This window comes from Bombyx mandarina, chromosome 25 (genome assembly GCF_030267445.1).
Source record: "Bombyx mandarina strain Sakado chromosome 25, ASM3026744v2".
Classification (NCBI taxonomy): Eukaryota; Metazoa; Arthropoda; class Insecta; order Lepidoptera; family Bombycidae; genus Bombyx; species Bombyx mandarina.
Window position 1 is genome coordinate 9,557,464 of NC_143231.1, and position 25,172 is coordinate 9,582,635.

At 35.5% G+C, this 25,172-nt stretch overlaps 1 protein-coding gene across 7 annotated transcripts in view; it reads right to left on the minus strand.

Moving 5' to 3' along the window:
- Positions 1–22,995, minus strand: part of Ppn (proteoglycan-like sulfated glycoprotein papilin) — a 137,715-nt gene extending 114,720 nt beyond the window's left edge. For 5 of the 7 annotated variants that reach the window (XM_089738525.1, XM_089738526.1, XM_089738527.1 and 2 more), the window contains exon 1: positions 22,746–22,994. In XM_089738525.1, the coding sequence (XP_089594651.1) occupies positions 22,746–22,762 (17 nt within the window). In that variant the 5' untranslated portion in view covers positions 22,763–22,994. Of the gene's footprint in view, positions 1–22,745 lie in introns of all 7 variants that reach the window. The other 2 variants (XM_089738529.1, XM_089738528.1) reach the window with 1 other exon arrangement.
- Between the last annotated feature and the right edge of the window lie 2,177 nt (positions 22,996–25,172).

The window sequence follows — 25,172 nt, forward strand, 5'->3', positions numbered from 1 at the left end:
TTTTCAGTATATTAGAGCGAAATTATAAAATGAATGTATTGCCATCGGTCCTTGATGCGTGTACGATTTGAAGTCGGTGGGAATGATTTTCAAAGATTCCATTTACGAATGCCACGTTAATAATTAGTGTTAGTACATATTAACAAACATACATACATAACAAGCTAATAAAAGCATGTTAAAAACCAATTTCAATAATTTATTAACCACATTCGTCTAATATCTTCACGGTGGTCGCCAATCTCAAAACAAAATTAGGTCACATTTGCATGGCTACCTATAATGCAGTAATAATCAATTTAAATGCTTGTCACATGTGCAATTCGCATGTGAATTTGTATGATGTACGTACCGGTTGTAAAGTTTAGTACCGTGGGATCGTAGAAAGATCTAGACTTTGACACATCACAAACGAGCGCTTGAGACACACGTGACGTAACTGACAGCCACGTGCTTAGACATGACAGATATTAGTAGCTTCCTGATATAATGACGAGCAGAATTGGAGAAGATATTAGAGTCTACCCGTGAACAACACGCAGTTATCAGCAATTCATTAAATACGCAAGTCGTGGTAACAACCCGTTAGATAATAGTAAAATAACAATAATGATAGTAAGTAGCCTGTGAGATATCATCCGTGTGACATGATTTCATGACATTCTATTTTATTGCTTAGATGGGTGGACGAGCTCATGGCCCATCTGGTGCTAAAAGGTTACCGGAGTCTATAGACATCTACAACGTAATGCCGCCACCCACCTTGAGACATGAATTCTAAAGTCTCACTTTTAACAGTACAACGGCTGCCCCGCTCTTCAAACCGAAACGCATTACTGCTTCTCACCGAAATATGGAGGGTAGTACCCGTGCGGACTCACAAGACGTTTTACCACCGGTAATTGCACGTTAGCAGTCTTAGTTAGTTTAAGTTCGCGTTTTTATCATATTTATATTAATTAGAACATCTCTGAGACTTTACAGTTTTCGTGGTCGCGAACGATTGATTAATTTGAATTTCTTATTTATTATTTATGGCTTCTCTATGATAAACCGCAAAAAAAAAACATGCATTGGCCTTGTTTAAGCACAGGTCGGTTATTGTATTTCAGTAGAATCATGTAGACAGTTTGTCGCGTAGAACTTTTTTCAAAATGAATGTTTCAGCATTAAAGAATATTAGGAATTATAAACATATATGTTTATGCCCCTTAACTGAATATCCAGCTCACTGAGTTTCTCGCCGGATCTTCTCAGTGAGTCGCATTTCCGATCCGGTGGTAGATTCTGGGAAGCACTGCTCTTGCTAGGGCCAGTGTTAGCAAAACCTCCGGTTTGAGCCCCGAGAACTCACCTACACGCTAGGATAACGCCGATATAGCTTCTCAAGGCTATCAGCATAGGTAGGAAAAAGAATGAATACCCTCAATTTAATGTAATCAATCTAATATGTAGATTTTGAGGAACTAGAATTGAACTTAATTACGGAAAGAATTAAATATGACCAGAACTTTAGATGCTTTTGTTTTCGCTTTGTATCAAACAGTAAACTTTCGAACACGTATTGACTTCATGAAGATCTTCGATTAATCATTATTTCTGAAAAGCAGCGCTCGCTCAAGAGCATGTACCGTCGACTTGAACAATGTTAATGACATTAATAAATCAGCGGAGCGCTTCGAGTGTACGATAATTCAATCAAAGTCATTGACGTAACATAAATCATGTGATAATACTAAACGGACTCTTCCTTCCGGTCAGTGCAGTGCACTCTACGGGCGTGCACTGTTTATTTTTGGAACAATTAATGCGCGTTGCGTGTAAATATTACGTATATACGTGGGCACTTGCAAGTTTACACATATTGTTTCATAGTTCGAATTAAAGCTAATTTTACGGCTTAATCTCGCAGCCATTATTGTTATTTTATTATTTCCGAGGTTTAAAATAAGAAAAACTACAGTGAGACGTCCCCTAAATGAGTTCAGTAGAATGGGCTCGAGCAGGGAGGGATGGCGGCACATCGTGAGACGCATCAAATCTGTCCCCTCCAACACTACATGACGATCAAGATCACGCTGTCAAGAGTGACACGATTGAGAAGAAGAATTAATAATGTCCACTAACCGCGGAAAAAAAACTATAGTTATAATATTTTAATTGGTTGTGAATGATAATTTATTGGTGCCAAGAATATTAAGCCAGCACATGATGGACAACTATCATTTTACTCTAGCCTTAAAGTGATCGTGATATCAAATAAATGCAATACAAATACTTCGACCTCGAGTTCTGAAATGGATAACTGCATTCAGTCTACGGATTTTATAGCTGTGCAATTTACTAAAAGATGAATCATTATTTGATAAGTGCCGGCTTTTTTTCTACCTTACCCACAGTCATTCATACTTAATATTATAAATGCGAAAGTAAACTCTGTCTGTCTGTCACGCTTCCAAACCAAAACTACTGAACCGATTTAAATAAAATTTGGTACACAGATAGTCTTAGAGTCTAGAGCCTACGAAAGGACAGAGGCCCCTTTTTAATGCGAAAAAAGTTGTTATTGGTTGAAAGGGGGGATGAAAAGTTGTATGTAAGTAATGTCAATTTCAGAGATAAAAGCTTGAAACTTATTTTTTGGGCTGTGGAATTGATATAAATAAATATTACACTAAGCTTACACATCAGAATAACACATAGGCTAATTTATAAAAATATAGTGTGAATTGCCCAAAATATAACGATAAGTGTCAAGTAAGAAGGAAAAAAATCTGTTATCTGCGAACTAATTTTGCGTGCACCGCAAGAAAGTTGGAGTTACACGTATATAATGTAAAATGGAAATTTTTATCTAAAATAGTCCTACGAAAAATCCCGTGACAACATATTCTATCTTTGATTTGTAAATAATTATCGCCAAAATAGTGAACCATTAATATAAGAAGAGGAAAGATTAGATTTTTTTTGTTTGTTACGTTCTGTTTTTATTATATCAGGACCATATTTGTATAAAAGAATATTCAATAAGATCAATAATAAATTACAATTTCCGAAGTGAAGCGAGAGCGGGTCGCTAGTTGATTATAAATTATTGTTCTAAAGATTATCGTAAAATGGCGGGAAATAACAGACGACAATGGATTTTTGTTTTTTTTGAAAAACCTTTGTAGGCAAGTCTAACGGCTCTAGAATAAACTAAATTGACAAAATGAAACAAATCAACACAGTACTCAACATGCTCTCACGAGAAGGCGACATTTTAAAGACAGTAATATTGCCAACAAAAAAATACATGAAACTAAATATTGAATTTATATACGTATTTAACCATAAAGCTTAGACGTGGAATTCTCGAGATCCTGCCCCCAGTCTCAAGAAGAAGAAAAAAAATTTGACAATGGCCAACCTTATGGCCTAATGGCCCACTTTTCCCGCTGATATGTGAATTGACTTGATCTAATCGCTACCAAACTTCACGGGATTAGCGGCTGGGCCAATCTCATAATTCCTGAAAATTTCATCGAAATCTCACTAGCCCTTTCGGGGTCTATTCCCTATTGGCATACCCTATATATACATGGACATAGACATGGACTTTTATATTAGATTCACCGTTGGTTTGTTGATTAGGTATCAAGATTGAAGTAACTGTAATTTTCTAGTAGGCACTCGAATAGAAGTATATTTTTTTCTTTGACACAATACAGATTTAAGAAGATGCTATCAACGCACGGCTTACAATAAAATAGTGTTTAACAATTGCCAACGGTGCCCAGCGACTATCAATTGTGAGTTTGAAAAAACCTTATTAACTAGGCTACTAGAGCCATAAAATCAATGCGAAATTTACAAAAAAATCAAAAAGTAAAACTTTTATTATAGAAGCATTTCATTATCCAATCAATGTATTTTTTGTAATGTACGTATATAAATCTTTTATCTATTCTTCTCAGAGATAAAACTAGTTTTTGAATCAATGGTAAAATCATGATTATTATAAGCGCCTACCTAGACCGAATTTAATTTAAAAACTTTTAGACTTTCAGTTAGTTACTAATCAAACTATTTTCTGCTAAAGTATTTTTATGCCATATTTGTTCTATGGTTTTTTAATGCGTCCTACCCGTCATGACCTATGGAGTTGAGAAGTGAAACTTACGGCAGGAATGGTAAGACGAAAGCGAGCTATGAAACCCGCTATGCTCCAAGTCTCTCTAAGAAATCATATCCGGAACGAAGTCATTCGCCACAGAATCAAAGTTACCGACTTCGCTGCAGAAGCATAAGCAAGCGGAAGTGGCAATGGGCCAGTCATATCTGTCGAAAAACTGATAACCGTTGGGGTAGACGAGTTCTGGAGTGGAGATCGTGGACAAAGGTGGAGCGAAGATATTTACAGAATAGCAGGCAGTGGATGGAGACGAGAGGCCCGGAATCGGGTCGCGTGGCGTACCTTGGGAGAATCATATGTATGTCCAACAGTTAACGAAAATAGGCGAATAATTGGGTCTTCTAATCACACCACCAGAAAGTCTTGACTGTGTTTATATATATAAAACAAACGAAATATGTGAATCATTAGGAAAAATTTTAAAAGACCAAATACAAATCTCATCACTGCACTGCATGTGCTCATAGTGCTTATGCTTATGGATATGTGAGTCGTTTTCTTTCTCGGAGAAAACTTTCGACCCATTGTAAGTCGAAAATACAAATTGATGTTTCGCTCCCACTCTTAGAATTGTAAGTTTTAAACTCAGAAATGCTTTTAAGAATCTCACAACACATAGATTACATTTTACTTGCTCTTGCGATGTGCTGAACACAATACTAGGTATGGGCGTAACTTTCTCTCTCTAGATGTGCCTACTTGTATGAAGTCAAATTTACCTATCACCTTCGCCACCGATAGGTTGACCAGCCAACTTCAGTTTAGTTCCATCACCAAAACACTGTAATGCGTTTATAGAAATCAGCATTTGGATTTTTTTTTTGATTTATTTAAAGATCTGTTTCATAAAAAAATATAATCAAGTTTACTTTGTTACTGGATACGAAATATTACTAATCTTCATTACCGAAATCAAGCTCTTTCAATGAAAACAATAGATTCATTGCGCTCAGAGTGAAAGGAATGAAATTAATTTAAAATAATTTGTTGTAAAAATTTATAACTACACAAACAAAATGAAACAGTTTTCAATAAATCAAACCGCATAAATTAATTTCGTAACATAAGCATACAAATTCCATAGATAATTACATAAATTTAACATAACACTAACATTACTAATTCAACAAGTACGGTACTTCAAGCAGCGGGCGGGCTAGGGCTGCCATTGGAAATGTCAACAATTTTCTTTGTACTTTTTATTTGTTTAGGAGTGCATTTTGAGATTTTCATACATAAATTAAAATTATAAAAAAATCCATCAATACCGTTTATAGGCCGTATCCCAAAAGTTAATTTTGAGAGTAGATCAATTAAAAACGTTTTACCGGCGGTTGACATCCCTGCATGGGCATCCCATACTCTCCATAGGTCATGTTTCCAAAATCAATTACACCTTTTTAGAGCCTTTCATGTACAAACGAAAGCAGCAAAGAATTTGGGTGAACGTTTTAAGCCATTTTATATTAGTTTGCGTAACACCGGCCCTGTTATGGATGCGTTTGTTTTGACAGATGCACTATAAAATGTTGTAAATGTTTGAGTTATGGCACTATAAAAGGGACGAATGAGGAATTCTTGTGAAACGATATTCTGAAATTTGCAGATGTCGTGGTTTACTTTCAAATAACAATATTTCGACGTCTGTTTTTTTTTGCGTGCCACCCCTGAGATACGCCGATGCAAACTAATCGCTATATCTCTTGAATTTAGTAAATAAGTTCAAATTTGTATAGTTTTAAAATCCACGCAATTAGCGCAGTTAAAAAGTTTGAGTTCTGTTGCATCGACGGAAATACAAAAAAAATATAAAACAATGGCCCGTCTTGTTTTGGGCGAAACATCAGAAGTTAACAGACGCGGTTTGTCCGTCGTCCGCATCAGGATATGAGTCAGTATATACGAGTACCTAACAGTAAAAATACATTTGCACCTATGTTGCATGCAAATCATTCCCTAATTTAAAACATTTAACATTCGATTCATGCACTTAAATAAAAATATGGAGGCTACTTGTTGCTTGTTAGTTTTGGCGGCGATGATCTAAGTTATTGAATCATAACAGTTTGTCGTAATGTTGCCATGTTATGAATTTTATTGTACTTCCATTTTAGTATGTATGTTAGTATAAATCTAAATATAACACTAATGTTCGTATAAATCTAAACATAATGATTAGAAATGCATATAAGAAGGGCTTTTTTATTTGTAGACTGTTATAAAGTTTACATAAATGTTGTCTAGTTAAAAAATAAAACGATGAAAAGGAAGCATAGCAATATGAACCATTCGTTTCGATGCACATGCTCGAAATGTCGATTGCCTTGGAATAACGACTCCTCAAGCTGGAATGCATGAATGAATGTTTCGCGACAGAAGATAGTAAGTATGATGAAAAAATTCAGAGTGTGGCTAAAATTAAATTATATTATTAGGTACTGTTACTGTTTTAGATAATATAATCAATCTAATATAATCTTGCCTCAAGATATTTTGCATCCTCATCTCATCTTAATAATTGTTACAATTTCACTACTCAATCGAGCATCATGAAACTTTAAATACACGTCAAAGGTATACAAAAATCATAGGTAAAGTACCTATGATCCATCATCCAGAAAAATGTACTATACCCAAAGGATACTTTTTTTCTTATGTTAACGGCAGTAGAGCCGTACCTAGATAAAAATTAAGTATGTATTCATAATCATTTTACTCTTATCTCATCACTACTCTTAAGAAATTGTTCATGTTCTGTGTCATTTAGCTTTGGTTGACTAGTATGAACTAATGTGATGACAATATGGATACTACAATTTTTTTAAGAAACACCTAGTAAATGACATAATTAATAAATACACATCGTTTGTGAAGCGACTCCTATTTTTTTCAATCTAGAAAATATCTGCTACATGCTTATTATCATGGAACATGACAGTTCAACATGAATTGGCATGTAAAGAGGTCAGTAAGTGCATTGCGCATGTGTGCGCGGTACAGGCGTACTGCGCTCGAACGCCGCTAAAGTACCAGGAGAGCAGAACACAGTAGGAGGTCGCTGAAATGTGAGATGATACGGCAGAATTTAAAAGTCAATATATAGGTAAGACAAAGAAAGACAACGAAGGTGCGTCCTTAAACAAAAAAAAAACTATTTCTCTCATTTATTTTGCTGAACGATTTTTAATAGAAATTATTAAATTGTAAGAACATTAATAAGTAGTCAAATTTTACAAATTTTCAAATCCCCAAAGATTGAAATTCGTGCTCTGAGCGCTAAAATCAAATTAATTAAACTGAAATGATCTAAGAACACTTAAATCAATTTAATTAATTTCAACAATACAATATACCTACTATTACTTGTTTCCTTAAATTTTGAAGGTTGCATATTTCAATATTCAGGCATTTTCAATAATGCTTTATTTTGGCCATCAAATAATACAATCAATCTTCGGTCACTTTCCTCGTCAGACCCATTGATTACGACGAAAAGTTCGACGAGCAAATTAACCTATAGACATTGAGTTCATCACCCATTGAGCTTATCGCCGGATCTTCTCAATGGTTCGCGATTCCGAACCAGTGGTAGATTCTGCGTATCGCTCTTGCTAGGATTCGTTTTAGCAAATTCCCTCAGGTTGAGCCCGTGAGCTCATCTATCCGTCTACTACTAGTGAATAGGTTCGAAAAAAAAATTGCTTTATCGTTCCGAGTATTATGCTATGAAAACCGCCATCTTACTTTTTTCCTTTTATCCAAATGGCTCTTTAACCGGTGGTAATTTGGCAAATGTAATACTAAATCGTAATAAACTTATTATCACTTACTATTAATGAAATAAAATAAGTACATACCAACAAATTGTAAATTAAAATAATGTAGTTTAAAATAAGATCGAAGAGTTTGTAATTGTAACCTGTAGGCATAGATTAATAGCAACGTGTAGGTTGTACCACCGCAACCTTTTAATCAAAGAGTTTTATTAGAAAGTAAAATATACCAAACAAATCATTTATTGTGACAAAGCCCACTCGTTTATTTTGTTTTTCATCGGGTACATCATAATGATGAAAGTTAATTAGAACGCCTACATTGCGATAAATCCGAAAGTTGCCTAACTATTTTTATTAATCACAGTTTTTTTTTCCTAGTTGTTGGTAGCCTAAAGGGTATTTATTATATTCTTCATAATTAATATTTATTTTATTTATATTCCTATTATATCCTACTACTATTATAAGGGGGTGACCTCACGGAGAGGACTTCCGGACACTAGAAGCAGAGCAGTGCTTCGCTAAATCTACTATCGAATTGGAATCACGGCACACTTAAAAGATGGAGAAACTCAGAGGATTGTGTCTATGGACTAGACTAGATTTTACGTCGAACTCTTAAGCACAGATAAAAATTCCTTTGTGCTGTATTTAATAAAAAATTTCAAATTGCGTATTTCGCCAAAATTTAAAATTACTTTTCATCATGTCCCAGACAAAATTCTCGTGATATACGTAGTTAAAATATAATGATGTCTGAACATCAAGAACATGTATTTAATGATACTGCAGTCTCTTATTACACTAAAATAAATGGCTCGTTTAGAAGCACCTCTACGATACGGCTGCTCTATAATTTTTGTAACATTAAGTGTAAAACTATAATAATAATCTCGTTCGTAATAATATCGTTATATTGTTACAAGAAACCGAAGGTATGTAATAAGCGGGAACCGGGAACGGCGAGCTTGCGTGGTGTGGCGTAAGACGTAAAATATGGCCGACCGCAAAACCACGCAACCCTGGCAGGAGAATTTACGACTGTACAGAAGAAACAGCGAAAGTACGATACGTAAATACACAGTTAAAACAAACAGCGCGCCATGAGCACTTTTGATGATAGTAAAGTTATGAGAGGAAAGTATTCACACAAACTTTAAAATGGCGTTTCAAAAAACACTAATTAAATTAAGCATCACAATGACGCACGGCCACTACGGTGTTTTTAATACATAAATAATAGAATTAAAAAATCAAACTTTTTTTGTAGCAAAAATCAATCAGTTGACTACGGCGGTACCAGGACCGCATGAAACGAAAGAGGAATGTTTGAAACTTTTCGTGAATAGTATCGTAGTCAAAAGTTCATTCACATTTACGTCAATGACATTCAATATTTATCATCAAGATTGAATTGAAATTATATTTTCTTTGTTTTTGTATGTTAATTATTAAATTGAATTCCGTTAACTGTAGTAATATTACAAAGCTGAAGAGTTTGTTTGTTTGTTTGAACGCGCTAATCTCAGGAACTACTGGTCCGATTTGAAAAATTCTTTCAGTGTTAGATAGCTCATTTATTGAGGAAAGCTATAAGCTATAACATCACGCTAAGACCAATATAAACGGAGCACCAATAAATAATATTTCAAAATCGGGGTTTTTTCCCTTTTGAGAGGTTCAGCTGCGTGCGCTGCGGGAACGGTTAAAGTTTCGCTAAACTAATGTATGACAGAATTGCTGCCCTTAAAAAGATCTAAAAAAGGTTCGCGACAGCGTATGTCTATATGTTAAGGTTGGCTGACTATAAGGTTTTTTATTCTAACCAAATTTGTGCTAAAATAAAGCATTATTTGTGAACGTGTTTTTATAAAGATGATATTAATCCTTATCCAAATAAATACATTATTCATTACAACATTGAAACACCCAAATCAACTTCAAGATAGGCTTTGACAATTATAGATTTTTCTGGACTTCTCCAGGGTCCCATCATCAGATCTTGATGATTACATGACCATTCGGGAAGTCTACCCTTTCGAACAAAAAAAATGATTTTTTTTTTATCAGAATCGGTTCAAGCATTTTGGAGAAATCGGTGAACATACATAAAAAAAAAATTATGGTCGAATTGATAACTTCCTCTTTTGAAGTCGGTTAAAAAGCTTGATTTTGGTACCTTAAATAGCTCCTTAACATTCTATTATTCAAAAAAAAATATTTTCACTTTCAACGTAAATGAAGAGGCGGGTAAAATTTAGCGTTATGGAAAAGTAACTATTCCACGCGGACGAATCGCGAGCAAAAACTAGTTACTAAAATGATTTAAAATTAAAAAGTGCCGTTGTGTTTCACAATATCAAAATCTTAGAACATGGATATTTCTAACATAATAATAGGAACAGGAATTTAGTTTAAAATACTACTTTGTTAATAATACATTTATTATAGGACCTATGCGAAGTCATATGACGGAAGACATCAAATGCTACAAATTATGTATCCGAACACGCGCTCCGCATGTGTTTGGCGCGCTACGATATTTTTTACTACAAAAATTAAAATAATTAAATACTAAATTAATAAAGTTCAAATTAAAAAAAAAAAAAAACCTGAATATTATTTTATGAGTTTCATAATTTCAGAATTCATATTAGTTTTCAATCACACACGCACCTACACCGTTTGATAAATTGAAAGGATATAGGATTTAAAGGATATAAACTAAGGAAAAACTAAAACTAATCACAGTGCGAACTCATCCGTTACCCCTTATATAATGTATTTGACATATTCAGCAGACAATCAAAAAAATACATATTATGTAATTAAATGATATCGTCTGTTAGTATCTGTTGGATTGGATTGAGATAGGCCTGAGTTTATGAGTCAAAACTTTACTTTAAAAATAGTTAGATACCTTCCGCAAATGTCTTTCAATGCTACACCTAATCTATCTCGAACTCCATCAAAAATCCCCTCCCATTATTTAATATGGATACATCTGTCATGTAATCGACTCTTAAATTAAGAGCACAAGATTGAAGGATTTTAAAACGCAACCGATTACAAAAAAACGCTACCCCGTTAAGTCCCATGTCAAAAATAAGTATAAAAAGCGATCGTTTTTTTACCGGCAACCCTGCAAGTGCATGTGTCCACCCCCCTAATGCGTCACACGTGCGTCCCGGCTGTCTGTTTGTTGCGGCTCTCCCATGTCACACGGGACCTAACCAATATACTACATGTGCGTTTTATGTTAGCTAAAATCAAAATGTACATACATTTTTTTCGAAATAAATCTAAAAATTAGTCAACGTTTATTTTGCTGAATTCGAAACGCTTGAAATAAAAATTGAAAAACAATGTATTATTCTGAAATAAATATTTTTACAGATGTATTATTGCATACTACTAGTGGTAGGACCACTTGTGAGTCCGCGCGGATAGGTACCACCGCCCTGCTTATTTCTGCCGTGAAGCAGTAATGCGTTTCGGTTGGAAGGGTGGGGTAGCCGTTGTAACTATACTGAGACTTTAGAACTTGTATCTCAAGGTGGGTGGCGCGTCTACGTTGTAGATGCCTATGGGCTCCAGTAACCACTTAACAGCAGATGGGCTGCGAGTCCGTCCACCCATCTAAGCAATAAAAAAATAAAAAAAATAAAACTGCGCTTTCTTTTTGTCCTTAATATTTTATTTTTCTACCAATACCTGACTTTAAAAAAATCTTGATTACTATAGTCGTATGCGACTAGATAAAAATAAATGAGCACTTCATTTAGTTAATTGAACAATATATAATGTAAACAACTTAAGGAACGCGGTGTTAACGTTTACGTTAAATCCCACGCGATACCACACACCCTATGAATTTAGGGCTGCACTTGTTCCAATGAAAACATTTCCAATATAACGAATTTCTCAACTTTAAGTAGTATAAGTAGGAGTATAAGTAGGCACTAACTAAAAACCTAGTTTATCATAAAAAAATGTCTTACGTAATAATCTCGATGATCCATATCGTTTTCTGTTTGATTCTGTGATAGAATCATAAAACTGTTTTAGTTATCCCTTCCATAAGAGTTTAACAGTGATTGTTATTTTTTTTCATATAATATTCCCCTAACTGAGTGCAGTAGAATGGCCTCGGTCAAGGAGGGATGGCGGGACATCGTGAGACGTATCAAGTCTCCCCTCCAACACTACATGACGATCACGACCAATCTGTCAAGATTCCGTTTTTATTTTATTAAGATACGAGTATTTTATCAAGCACATTTTTCGTTTGGAATAAGTAGGTCAATTGAGTTTGGCTTCATCAGATTTTTCTTAAGCATTCCTTCTATTTACTTCGGCATTCGATAAAGATGATCAGGTTTTTTGAAGTTTTTGAGATTTCGATAGTTTCTCATGACGAGTCGTGTTCGCTGCATCTGATAATGAAGACTGGATGTTTCTTAGTTCTGTGTTCACGAGAGATTAAAAAAAAAATTTAACTATAATGATATGAATTATATGAATGAGCTCCACGGTGTTTCCTGAGCGTTATGACATGTCCTTCTTCAAACGAAGCTTGTGGAAAGTATTAAACGGTAGGCAGCGACTTGGCTCTGCCCCTGGCATTGCCGAAGTCCATGGGCGACGGTAACCACTCACCATCAGGTGGGCCGTTTGCTCGTCTGCTTACAAGGGCAATAAAAAAAATGAAGACTATGTTTGTAATAAAGACAAATGGGTTTCCACACTCAATAATGGATTATTAGACAATTTCGGTTTTAGCTATTAATGTTTTTAAGCGTTTGTAATCAGTGCGGTATTTAAATATATATATTTCTAGAATATTTTAGAGTAAAATAACTAGTCAATAGTCAACCCTAGCAGCATTCCTGCCCAATCGAATGCTTGCTTTCCCTAATAATAAACATATAGTTCGTATAAAGCAGTGCCGATGTAGCCTTGACCGAATTGGGTAACGGACAGGGTACCGCGGGATGTGTTCTTAATTATGTTACTTTGATAGGTGACTTTTAATTTATTATACTTGTTTAGGTGTGATCAAGCTGCCTGGTTCCGTCGCGAAGCTGTTATCCCTTTCGGTTTGACAGATGATTGAACGGTGATATAACAAAATCGACACTTTGACGTCATGTCTTAAGTGTGTAACGTTCATTTTGTGAAGTATTTGCGCATCGACCGCTTAAGACTGGGTGGATCGCGAATTCGTTCACCCATGTATGAAAAAAGGGGCAGAATGTTACTACGTACAGTACTGCGGACTTGCATAAACGTGTTATTACCATTCCAATGCTACTTTTCCAGGTTTGATTTTTTTATTAGACGAAGTTATTCTTTGTACCGGCATACGGAATTTGAGCATCGGGATTTTACATTTTTTTAGTATGCAAGATTACGCGATGGCAACTTACGTTAAAAATCATATATTACGAGAACTATTATTTGATACGATTGTGTATTTTTATTTTGTTCGAAAAGGAACACGTCATTTCCATTCCGGATCTATTTCATGAAGTCGTAACGGTTGAGCTCTTCTATGAACACGTAATGTTGTTACCAAGAACGATACAGGATGATCTTTGATCGTGTTCTATTAAATTAGGATTGATTTGTGAATACATTCAATCATTATTACATAATAATATTAATAATAGGAACTAGGTTCCTCTGTAGCATGGAAACCATGGAATGGATAATAGATATTAAATACAGAAACAAAGAGCAAATAAGCTTGTTCATCCCAAGAATATTTGCCCGATACGGGAATCGAATCTAACCACTGCACCTAAGAGCCAGTAAATACCTATATTTGTAAATATTATTGGTTATAGTTCTTATATCCGAAGGAGATTTGTTTCCAAATTAATTAAGTAATAATATTTCTGTACTAATATTACCAATCAACAAGACTGCCGATAAAGTACTTCTTTGAATTATCTTGGCTTGACAAACACTGCCCGTCATACAGAGAGGACGTTCACCGCCTACCATCAGATAAGATGTCGGCTCGTAGCAGTCCGGCACGGCGAACAATAAACAAAAATTCCATTATTGCATTAAAATCGATGGTTACAAATAAAACGAAGACTTTCTTTTTAATAAAATTCAAGAGACATCATTCTACATTTTGAGAAATTCAAGCTTTTTTATGAAATAGTTTTCATATGTAAAAGAACACATGTGAAAGAACCGGTATTAACACTTCTTAGGAAATCGGTCAAAAATTAAAGTATCCTTTAAGTGGTATTTATCCTCCACTGTAACTTCTCATATTTAATTAAAATCTATTTATTAACTCTCTGTTGCGACCGCCCTGAGAGAAGCCGAAAGCCGAAGGAAATTGAAGCTGATGGTACAAAGAGCCACGAAGGGCTTTCAAGGACATGACATTCAGCAAAGAAGTATGTGACTAAGAAGAAGAAGAAGTTTTAATCAAATTAGTAGGTAGTTATTCGCGATTCGCGAAAACCGAAGAAAGAGTACCAAGTTTTTTAATTATTTGTTGTATTAATCGTCTATTAGTCTAGTTGTTCAGTTTTTAGTGGAATCTATAGACCTCATTGAATGAATACCGTCACCTACCTTGAAACTTGAGGCCTAAGACTGAATTGTAGGGCATAACGCCTGTAATGCCATTTTGCCCATCAAACAGGAACACATGAAATGCAACATCGCGTTAGAAATAGCTCTGTAAGCTCATAATATATTCTATGACGAGTTACAAAAAAGCAGTAAACGTATTGTACCTTGGTCTGTAGAAACTTTGTTCCGTTATCAGTCTCCTTAGACCCTGAATAACATGAGATCTAGACTTAGTCTAAAATCGAGACCGATATCCAGTCGAGCCCGGTATATTTGTACCTAGAATTACCAGGAGCACATAAACGAAAGGAGCCGCTTAAGTGCTAGACCGAGAGATTTATACTTACATACGTCATGACTGCTGAACGTCTGGCTAAGCTGAATACGCTCTATCAAGTTTTGTCGGGATTCGGAGTTTGCATCGGTAAAACGTGTTTTCTGCGAACGGTATTTAAATAAATTTCCAATTCAATTATTCATCTACTTTTATTTGAACTGGTGTATATTTGAATCATTGATTTCTGCGTGTCAAATTATGTAGATTAAGCCTTTATATTAAGCCTTATATGACTTTAAAATAAGAAATACATTAGGTTTGGAATCTATCTGTCAATCAAATCAGGAATATCAGAAATGGAATAAATTGTGCAAATTTACTTTTGAGATATTTTTTTTCCTTACCTAGTCCTTGGTAGCCGTGGATCGGTAGGTGAGCTCATAGGCTCAACCTGAGACAATTGCTAACACTGGCCTTATCAAGAGCAGTGCTTCGCTGAATCTACTACCGGATCGGAAGCGTGACCTACTGGGAAGATCCGGCAAAAAACTCAGTGGGCTTAATTATTAATAATAATAATAGGAACTAGGTTTCTCTGTAGCATGGAAACCATGGAATGGATAATAGATATTAAATACAGAAACAAAGAACAAATAAGCTTGTTCATCCCAATAATATTTGCCCAATGCAGGAATCGAATCTAACCACTGCACCAAAAAGCCAGTAAATACCTATATGTATATGTAAATATTATTGGTTATAATTATTATATCCGAAGGAGATTTGCTTCCAAATTAATTAAGTAATAATATTTCTGTACTAATATTACCAATCAACAAGACTGCCGATAAAGTACTTCTTTGAATTATCTTGACTTGACAAACACTGCCCGTCATACAGAGAGGACGTTCACCGCCTACCATCAGATAAGATGTCGGCTCGTAGCAGTCCGGCACGGCGAACAATAAACAAAAATTCCATTATTGCATTAAAATCGATGGTTACATGGTTACAAATAAAACGAAGACTTTCCTCTTAATAAAATTCAAGAGACATCATTCTACATTTTGAGAAATTCAAGCTTTTTTATGAAATAGTTTTCATATGCAATGCAAGGGAAATTTCGAGCACAAACACATGCGAAAGAACTGGTATTAACATTTTTTAGGAAATCGGTTAAAAATTGAAGTATCCTTTTAGTGGTATTTATCCTCCACTGTAACAGCCTGGCCACGGGACATTCGCCGATACGAATATTCGCGCGGTGCGAACGGCGAAGCGTCTAGCGACTAAAATAAGAGCATAGAAATGTACCTAACAAGCCACGTGCACGGGCGACCGGCGAAGCGACCGGCGAAATGTACCGAGCGAATCGCGCGATGCGGCGGGCGAGCAAAACAAATGCATGAATACGGACGGCGCGAGCCACGGAGTCGAGCGGTAGTCGCGGCGAATAGTACAGTGATTAAATGAGTTTAGTTGTTTTCGCCGCGAAAAATTAAAACCGAAATTTTTATATATTTTTTTTTTTTTTTTTTTATATTTTTAAAGTCGTCGTGGCCTAACGGACGTCCGGTGCAATCGTGTTGAGCGATGTACCGGTGTTCGAATATCAGGCGGGTACCAATTTTTGTAATGAAATACGTACTCAACAAATGTTCACGATTGATTTCCACGGTGAAGGAATAACATCGTGTAATAAAAATGAAATCCTCAAAATTATAATTTACGTAATTACTGGTGGTAGGACCTCTTGTGAGTCCACACGGGTGGGTACTACCACCCTGCCTATTTCTGCCGTGAAGTAGTAATGCGTTTCGGTTTGAAGGGTGAGGCAGCCATTATAACTATACTTGAGACCTTAGAACTTATATCTCAAGGTGGGTGGCGCATTTACGTTGTGGATGTCTATGGGCTCCAGTAACCACTTAACACAAGGTGGGCTGTGAGCTCGTCCACCCATCTAAGCAATAAAAAAAATTTTGCTGAAATACTAGCTAGACCAGCTATTTAGAAGTCTAGCCACCCAAAGTATTTCTCGTACTTCTTGTGTAATTCTCCATCTATAGGTATACTCCGATTCTTATTCAAATCATGTACTTCACAATCTTTTCCAAATAATAGGTCCTGAACCAAAAAACTATTAATTTGTAAGCAATATCGAGATAATTTCGATATAGACATTTCGCTGTCGGACTTCCTTACTAGTCGCGGCGGCGAACGTGAGTACCCGTGGCCTGCAAACGGTGCTGCGCGAATGGTCGCCTCGTCCACCGCTTCGCTGTTCGCACCGCCGATCCCCGTGGCCAGGCCGTAACTCCTTATATTTAACTAAAATCTATTTAATCAAATTAGTAGTTATTTGATTACATTTTTTTATTTAAACGTACGCGATTATTTTTTTATAGCTTAGATGGGTGGACGAGCTCACAGCCCACCTGGTGTTAAGTGGTTACTGGAGCCCATAGACATCTACAACGTAAATGCGCCTCCCACCTTGAGATATAAGTTCTAAGGTCTCAGTATAGTTACAACGGCTGCCCCACCCTTCAAACCGAAACGCATTACTGCTTCACGGCAGAAATAGGCAGGGCGGTAGTACCTACCCGTGCGGACTCACAAGAGGTCCATCCAAGCAATAACAAAAAAAAAAAACAATATATCCTTTGACGAGTTACGCAAAAGCAGTAAACGTATTGTATCTTAGTCTGTAGAAACTTTGTTCCGTTATCAGTCTCCTTAGACCCTGAATAACATGAGATCTAGACTTAGTCTAAAATCGAGACAGACCGGTATCCAGTCGAGCCCGGTATATTTGTACCTAGAATTACCAGGAGCACATAAACGAAAGGGGCCGTTTAAGTGCTAGACCGAGAGATTTATACTTACATACGTCACGATCTCTGAACGCTAAGTACGTTCTATCAAGTTTTGTCGGGATTCGGAGTTTGCATCGGTAAAACGTGCTCTCTGCGAACGGTATTTAAATAAATTTCCAATTCAATTATTCATCTACTTTTATTTGAACTGGTGTATATTTGAATCATTGATTTCTGCGTGTCAAATTATGTAGATTAAGCCTTTATATTAAGCCTTATATGACTTTAAAATAAGAAATACATTAGGTTTGGAATCTATCTGTCAATCAAATCAGGAATATCAGAAATGGAATAAATTGTGCAAATTTACTTTTGAGATATTTTTTTTCCTTACCTAGTCCTTGGTAACCGTGGATCGGTAGGTGAGCTCATGGGCTCAACCTGAGACAATTGCTAACACTAGCCTTATCAAGAGCAGTGCTTCGCTGAATCTACTACCGGATCGGAAGCGTGACCTACTGGGAAGATCCGGCAAAAAACTCAGTAGGCTTAATTACTGATGTACTAACTGACCCGGCAGACTTCGTAGTGCCAATACGTAAACCATTTGTATAAAATAAACTTAAAACAAACAATAGGAATCCGTCCGACGGCGGACACATCAAAGGAAAAATTGTTATTTTTATTTAACTCCGAGCTTTTTCATATTTATCTACCATATAAACCTTCTCTGGACTTCCACAAATAATTCAAGACCAAAATTAGCTAAATCGGTCCAGCCGTTCTCGAGTTTTAGCGAGACTAACGAACAGCAATTCATTTTTATATAATATATAGATATGATTCTTCAAGCGGCTGGTATATAGCGGACTATATCGGTGTTTAAATCTTGTACGCAAATGTACCAAGGTAGATACGTACGTACTTTACACGTAAAAATGTGTAAATTTCGCATAAACTATGAGCCCATACGCGTACGTAATATGAAAAAAAAAAAAAAAAAAAAAAAAAACCTAATATGTATCTGTCTATTCCTACCGTAAAACAGTCACGTGTTCAGTTAAAAGGGTTGGACAGCCGCTATTACTGTTTAATTGAAACTTTGACGTCATTTCAGAAGATTGGCGGTACTCGTGTTGACTCGGGTAACGAACTAACACAAAATATGTAGTCCATTATTGTAGACAAAAAAAATATATTCAGTATTAAACAGTCGTCTTTCTAACTACATATATTAATGAACTTGAAAACCACTTGAAAATTCAGTTAGGATAATGACATTAAAAAATATGATTATACAAAAATATGATGTGAAAAATACAATTAAATCTAACATGAATTATCTACGTAACATTAATCTACATACATAGCTAAGATTAATTCTAATGAACAGAAGTAGAGAACAAAAAAAAGGATGGAAATAAAACAAAAATACTTCCTTTACTTATTTAGGAGAATACAGCGAAAAGAATATTAGAATTGAACTTGTTACTTTTGTTATTACTTTTTAGAAATTATTAGAGAAATTATTACTTTTAAATGAATATGAGGTGTAAATATGAAAGGTAGTGAACAAAAATGAAAAATACTTTCGTACAATATATTCAAATAAATAGGCAAGTACGAAACAGATATTTCTCCGGTGTTTATTATACAATTTTCTTATTTTTGTTTTTATTTAGTGCCTCACGAGCTTTAGTGCTAACTGAAAATTATTTTCAGAAATAATCGTTGTTTTTTGAGAAAATCGGAAAAACAATCGACTTCATAAAAAAAAGGAATATGCACTATTAAAGATAACTCAAAAACTAGTTTTCAAAAATTTTTAATGACCACAAGAGAATCAAAATCGGTAGAAAAAAGTCTTAGGTAGCGAACGTAAAAAAATACAGCCGAATTGATGACCTCTTCCTTTTTGAAATCGGTTAAAAAGAAAACAGTATATAAAATAAAGATGAAGAAATAAATAAGAGATCAGCTCTTGGGTCTTAGTGGCTGCTATATGACACAACAACAATTTCGTAACAAATCCAAACATCAGGAACGACTTCATTCACGTGATCCTCAACGAGGTGATCGTGTCGAAAGCCCTTCAACCAAACTCAGAATTAAAGACCGAGTTCAGTGTATATGTAAATGTAATTAATGTGCGCATTCACAGTACGTTTTAATGCACTTCCTTCAAGAGTGTTACCAACACTCCATTATTCATCAAACCTTGTGATATAAGTTCTAAGGTCTCAAGTATAATTACAACGGCTGCCTCACCCTTCAAACCGAAACTCATTACTACTTCACGACAGAAATAGGCAAGGTGGTGGTACCTACTCGTGCGGACTCACAAGAGGTCCTACCGCCAGTAAACATGTATACTAAGTATGCTCGTCCGCCAAATAATTCAAAAAGATCAATATTTTGCACCAAGTCTGAAAATCTTCAGCGTCTATTGCGACGTATTCATCATCTACATCTTTAGTCAGAACACATTCACCTATGATTTTGTCCTATATATTCTTAAAGAGCAATCAGAGCTTAAGCGAAAAAAAACCTGCCAAATAACCAATATTTAATGAACAATCTGTACGCATCTCAATTTAAGAACACAAACAAACAAAAAACATCCCGACAAAGATCTTTCAAAGAAGACAGTGGAAAAAACAAACAGCCGCTGAGCCGAAAATTGAGAACGCTTCAAAGAAACACCGAGAGCTTAAATCTTGCAAAAGCTCTTACAAACTAAACAATAGCTTTAGCGAAAAACAACGTTTAAGCCGACGAAAGCCCCGGTTCGGGTTCCTGCTTAGCTTTAATCTAAAAGTTCGATTGAAGGTTGCCAAACTTTTATTTTCGAATGAGCCTACATGATTGAAAATTGGAAACAACTACCTAGTACTATTCTTGTTTTCAATATACCGAAATCAAAATTAAGAGTACTTTTACGATAATATTAAATTTATACAAATATAAACGCGAAATTAAATTTGGCTATTTGGTTTAAATGCGAATTTACATTTTCACAGGGAAGCTATTTAAAGTTTAAAAGCTTGTAAAGAAGATCATTACAAAAAAAAACTATTCAATTATTTTAATGGGGTAACCTTATTTGACGTTCTATTAAAAACATCGATCGATCGACGGAGAAAAAAACGCTGATTCCGAATAGGTATATAACTCAACACATATCACCTATATGTCGCTTAAGCCAAATTTTAATAGCCTTTCACCTCTCGATACAGTATTGGTGGATTCGTTTGAGCTCCAAGTAAAAGAACAATAGTCTTAATTTTAATCTCGCCTAATTTTTTTGGGATACTCGAGATCCAGTTCGTCTCCGTCTGGATTTACAGCTCAGTTACGGTGACAACGCGTTTTTAGTTTCGCTGGATATTATTTTTATAAATTCGACGATTTTTCCGTAAAACGAATTCAATCGTATTTTCATGCAATTAGTAATAGTTTAAAAAAACTAAAAAACATATTTTATATAAAATTCAAATTTTGAATTTAATAAAATTTTATATAAAAGCTTTATATATAAAATTCAACTAAAAAATAAAAAATAAATTTAAATTGAAAATATGTAGTGTAAATTTTTTTTGTTTTTATTGTAAAAAAAGCCTAGGGTGCTTTTTAAGACATCATTAAAATAATAATTCTTCTACTTATATCTGTCAGAAAAATATTTATTACTAATAACACCATGCACCCCACACTTTTATAACCTATAAGCTAATATAAACACCACCCCGCCTATTTTTGCCGTGAAGCAGTAATGCGTTTCGGTGTGAAGGGTGGGGTTGTAACTATACTGAGACCTTAGAACTTATACCTCAGGGTGGGTGCCGCATTTGCGTTATAGATGTCTATGGGCTCCAGTAACCACTTAACACCAGGTGGGCTGTGAGCTCGTCAACCCATCTAAGCAATAAATAAATAAAACACCCGCTCGGTGGAAGGTCTTCCGTTTGTCGTATACGTCCAAATCTATCTATCTATATATATAAAAATGAATTGCTGTTCATTAGTCTCGCTAAAACTCGAGAACGGCTGGACCAATTTGGCTAAGTTAGGTCTTGAATTATTTGTAGAAGTCCAGGGAAGGTTGAAAAGGTAGATAAATATGAAAATTCTCGGAAGTAAATAAAGTTTAGGTCTTTTATTTATATATTGAGGCACTACGAAGTCTGCGGGTCAGCTAGTATTTAATAAACGATTTTGCTTTTATAATTCAACTCTTGCATCAATGAACTGGCAACAATCTATTTTTCATTCTTGAAAAGTGTAAGAAGGCGGTTTAAAATACCTACGTACCGTAGTACCGTTGCTACGGTAAAAAAAACAAAAAAAAACATGGTCAGCCTACAGTGCCCTTCGTCAGTTTCCATTTCGCATCATTCGACGTGAAGCGGCTAAAATTTGCGTGACTGGACCCGAAACGCAAACGAAAAAAAAAGAGGGAGATTGTTTTAACGAGATTCCATTTTAACGAACATAATATGTACGTGACTTCAAATTTTTAAATGAACCAGAGACTTATATTAAATCCTAACATTATTACGTCCTAAAAGGATTAGAAGTGGATAAGATTAGAAATAATTGTTAGAATGAAAGCATTTATTATATTAAAACATAATGAAACTTTAATCGCGTGCTATTTTTTAAGTAATCGTATCGTATAATATATAATTTTCATCGCTATACTTTGGCGCGGAGTTAGGGGAGTTAGGGATATAGGAAATATTCCGTAAACTTTTCAATCCAATTCAATTTCATTTTAAAATTATTTTTTCATTTTAAAATAATGATTCCTAAAAATGTAATAAAACGTTGGCTAGTTTTAAATACACGATGTTCGAATTAAATATATTTTCCTTGGATTAGATTAAATTGTACTTTCAGAAGGATAGCTTAAATATAGTACACATTATTATGTTGGCTCGGCAAGCTTTTAAAAAGTTACTCAAACTGGCACAGCTGTAAATCAATTACGTACATTAAGGTCAGAAAAAATTCAGCCAGATTTTTTTTTAAATAAAATTACTGACAATAAAACAGTCATGTATTTAGAATAACTTTACTTCAATTTCTGTTTTACGTACCTTAAGTTACCCAGCATCGTTCTACGCGACCATGCCTTCACAAATTAAATGTTCCACAAAATAAAATAAAAAGTCACCACAACACAAGCCACAGTAAAAAAGGAAAAGTTAAAGATCGAAAAAAAAAAGAATAATATTTTTGAATTTCCCGCGCGAGCTGGAAGTTGCCAGTCGCAGGCGCGCCGGTGGACAACGATGTGACTATCGTGCAGCCTCCGGCACACGGAATGTTCGGGCCGCAGGCGTCAAGCGCTCGCGCATCCTACAAGTACATCCCCCACCACGCTTTGGCCATTCATGAAAACTGTCAATGGACCGCGAGCTTTTAGTCTTTTCATAGCATGTTATACAAAAAGAAATGCAGAAAATCGCTATGCGCATGCTCACTTGATTCATTTGAGTGCTTTATACTGAGTACACAATGTTATAGTAGGACGAAATAATTCACACGGATAAATCTGCTTTCAATCAAAAATAAAAAAAACATAAAAAAGAACCTTAAGCAACTTTGAAAATATTACATTTTATTTCTCATTCTTGATTACGCTAAAAGGATTTTGGTGATTTTGCAACATACTTTCAGTTATCTAGGATTGGCGAGCACGGAAGCGTTAGACTGCGCAATGCGGTGGGTACTACGGACGCGTGGGCCTATCTAACACATCCGTCGCGACCGCCGCTGTCACAGTGATGCTATTGATTTTTTTAATAGATCTCATTTATTATGTGGGGTACTTTATGGTTTTAGGCATATAATATTATTAACTATTTCTGAATTTAATGTCCGTAGTTTCTGTACGTAGATCAATAAAATTCCAAAGAATATTATGCCTTGAGATCGATAGTAATATGTTTTCGGACGGATATTTTTTTAAACATAACGCTACCAATGTAGGACTTACGTAATTCTTTTTTTTTCGATTTTCATTGTAACTCTGGAACTAACCTATTTTTAAATTATTTCGACAAATCGATAAATTTCTTATCTCGTAATCGTTAGATAGCTGGTAGGTAGCCTATGAAGCTATTTGATAAAATTACCTAGTAGCTATGAAACTAGCCCCGATAGCTAGATGCTGCTAAATGTGTAGAATTAAATCTCAATTTTTAATACGGTTTTGCCTGCGTGAAATCTAGTTTAGTTAATCAAAAAAAGATAGAAGAAGAAGGCCGATTGCTCGGTAAATGTTGGGCTTACGAAACTCCTCAGCATCTCATGAAACTGGGACATCTCTTTGCCGGTACATTTTTTTTTTTTTTTTATTGCCCTTGTAGGCAGACGAGCATACGGCCTACCTGATGATAAGTGGTTACCGTCGCCCATGGACTTCAGCAATGCCAGGGGCAGAGCCAAGCCGCTGCCTACCGCTTAATACTCTCCACAAGCCTCGTTTGAAGAAGGACATGTCATAGCGCTCGGGAAACACCGTGGAGGGGAGCTCATTCCATAGCCGGATGGTACGTGGCAAAAAAGACCTCTGGAAACGCACTGTGGATGACCGCAGTGGCTCCAGGTAGTATGGATGAACTCTACTCCGGTGGCGGGCGGTGCGATGGTAAAAACGAGATGCCAGTATCATCTCGAACAATTCCTCAGAGCACTTTTCCTTACGCGAATGTTTATCAATCAAGGCAATGCTAAAGCATAGATACATTTTGAATTAAAATACTTTTCAAAACGAAAACGATAATATGAGGCTACGATGTGGAATGTGTTTGAACTCTTAAATATTAAGTGTATTATCCATGGTTTCAAGTGAAGTAAATTTCGATGAGAGTACTACTAACGTCAAAAATCGGACATGTTTTTTTTTGACTCGTTCTCTCCAAGTAGGTTCATAATATTATGTTCGAACTACTTCATCGGATCGTTCAGCTACATATATATAGCCGAACGAACCATTTTATCGGGTTTATAACAAGCTTATAAAGCTCCGATGAATGGCTTTGAACATCAAAGAAATTGTTACATTCATATTTTTATTTCTCCAAGAATCCTCTGATTATGACTGATAGTAAAAGCACATAGACTGTAGCTGGTAACGAGGTGTAAGTTTTTTTAATTTTTTTTTATTGCTTACATAAGTGGACGAGCTCACAGCCCATCTGGTGTTAAGTGGTTACTGGAGCCCATAGACATCCACAACGTAAATGCGCCACCCACCTTGAGATATAAGTTCTAAGGTCTCAAGTATAGTTACAACGGCTGCCCCGCCCTTCAAACCGAAACGCATTACTGCTTCACGGCAGAAATAGGTACCACACCCACCCATTTTAAGGTATAGCATTCTGAATGTTGGAAAAGAATATTATTATATTTTTACTGCCCTTAACGAGACGACTGGATAGACGAACATAGGACCCGCCTGATGATGAGTGGTTGCCATCGATCATGAACGTCGGCAACGTCAGAGGTGAAGACGATAT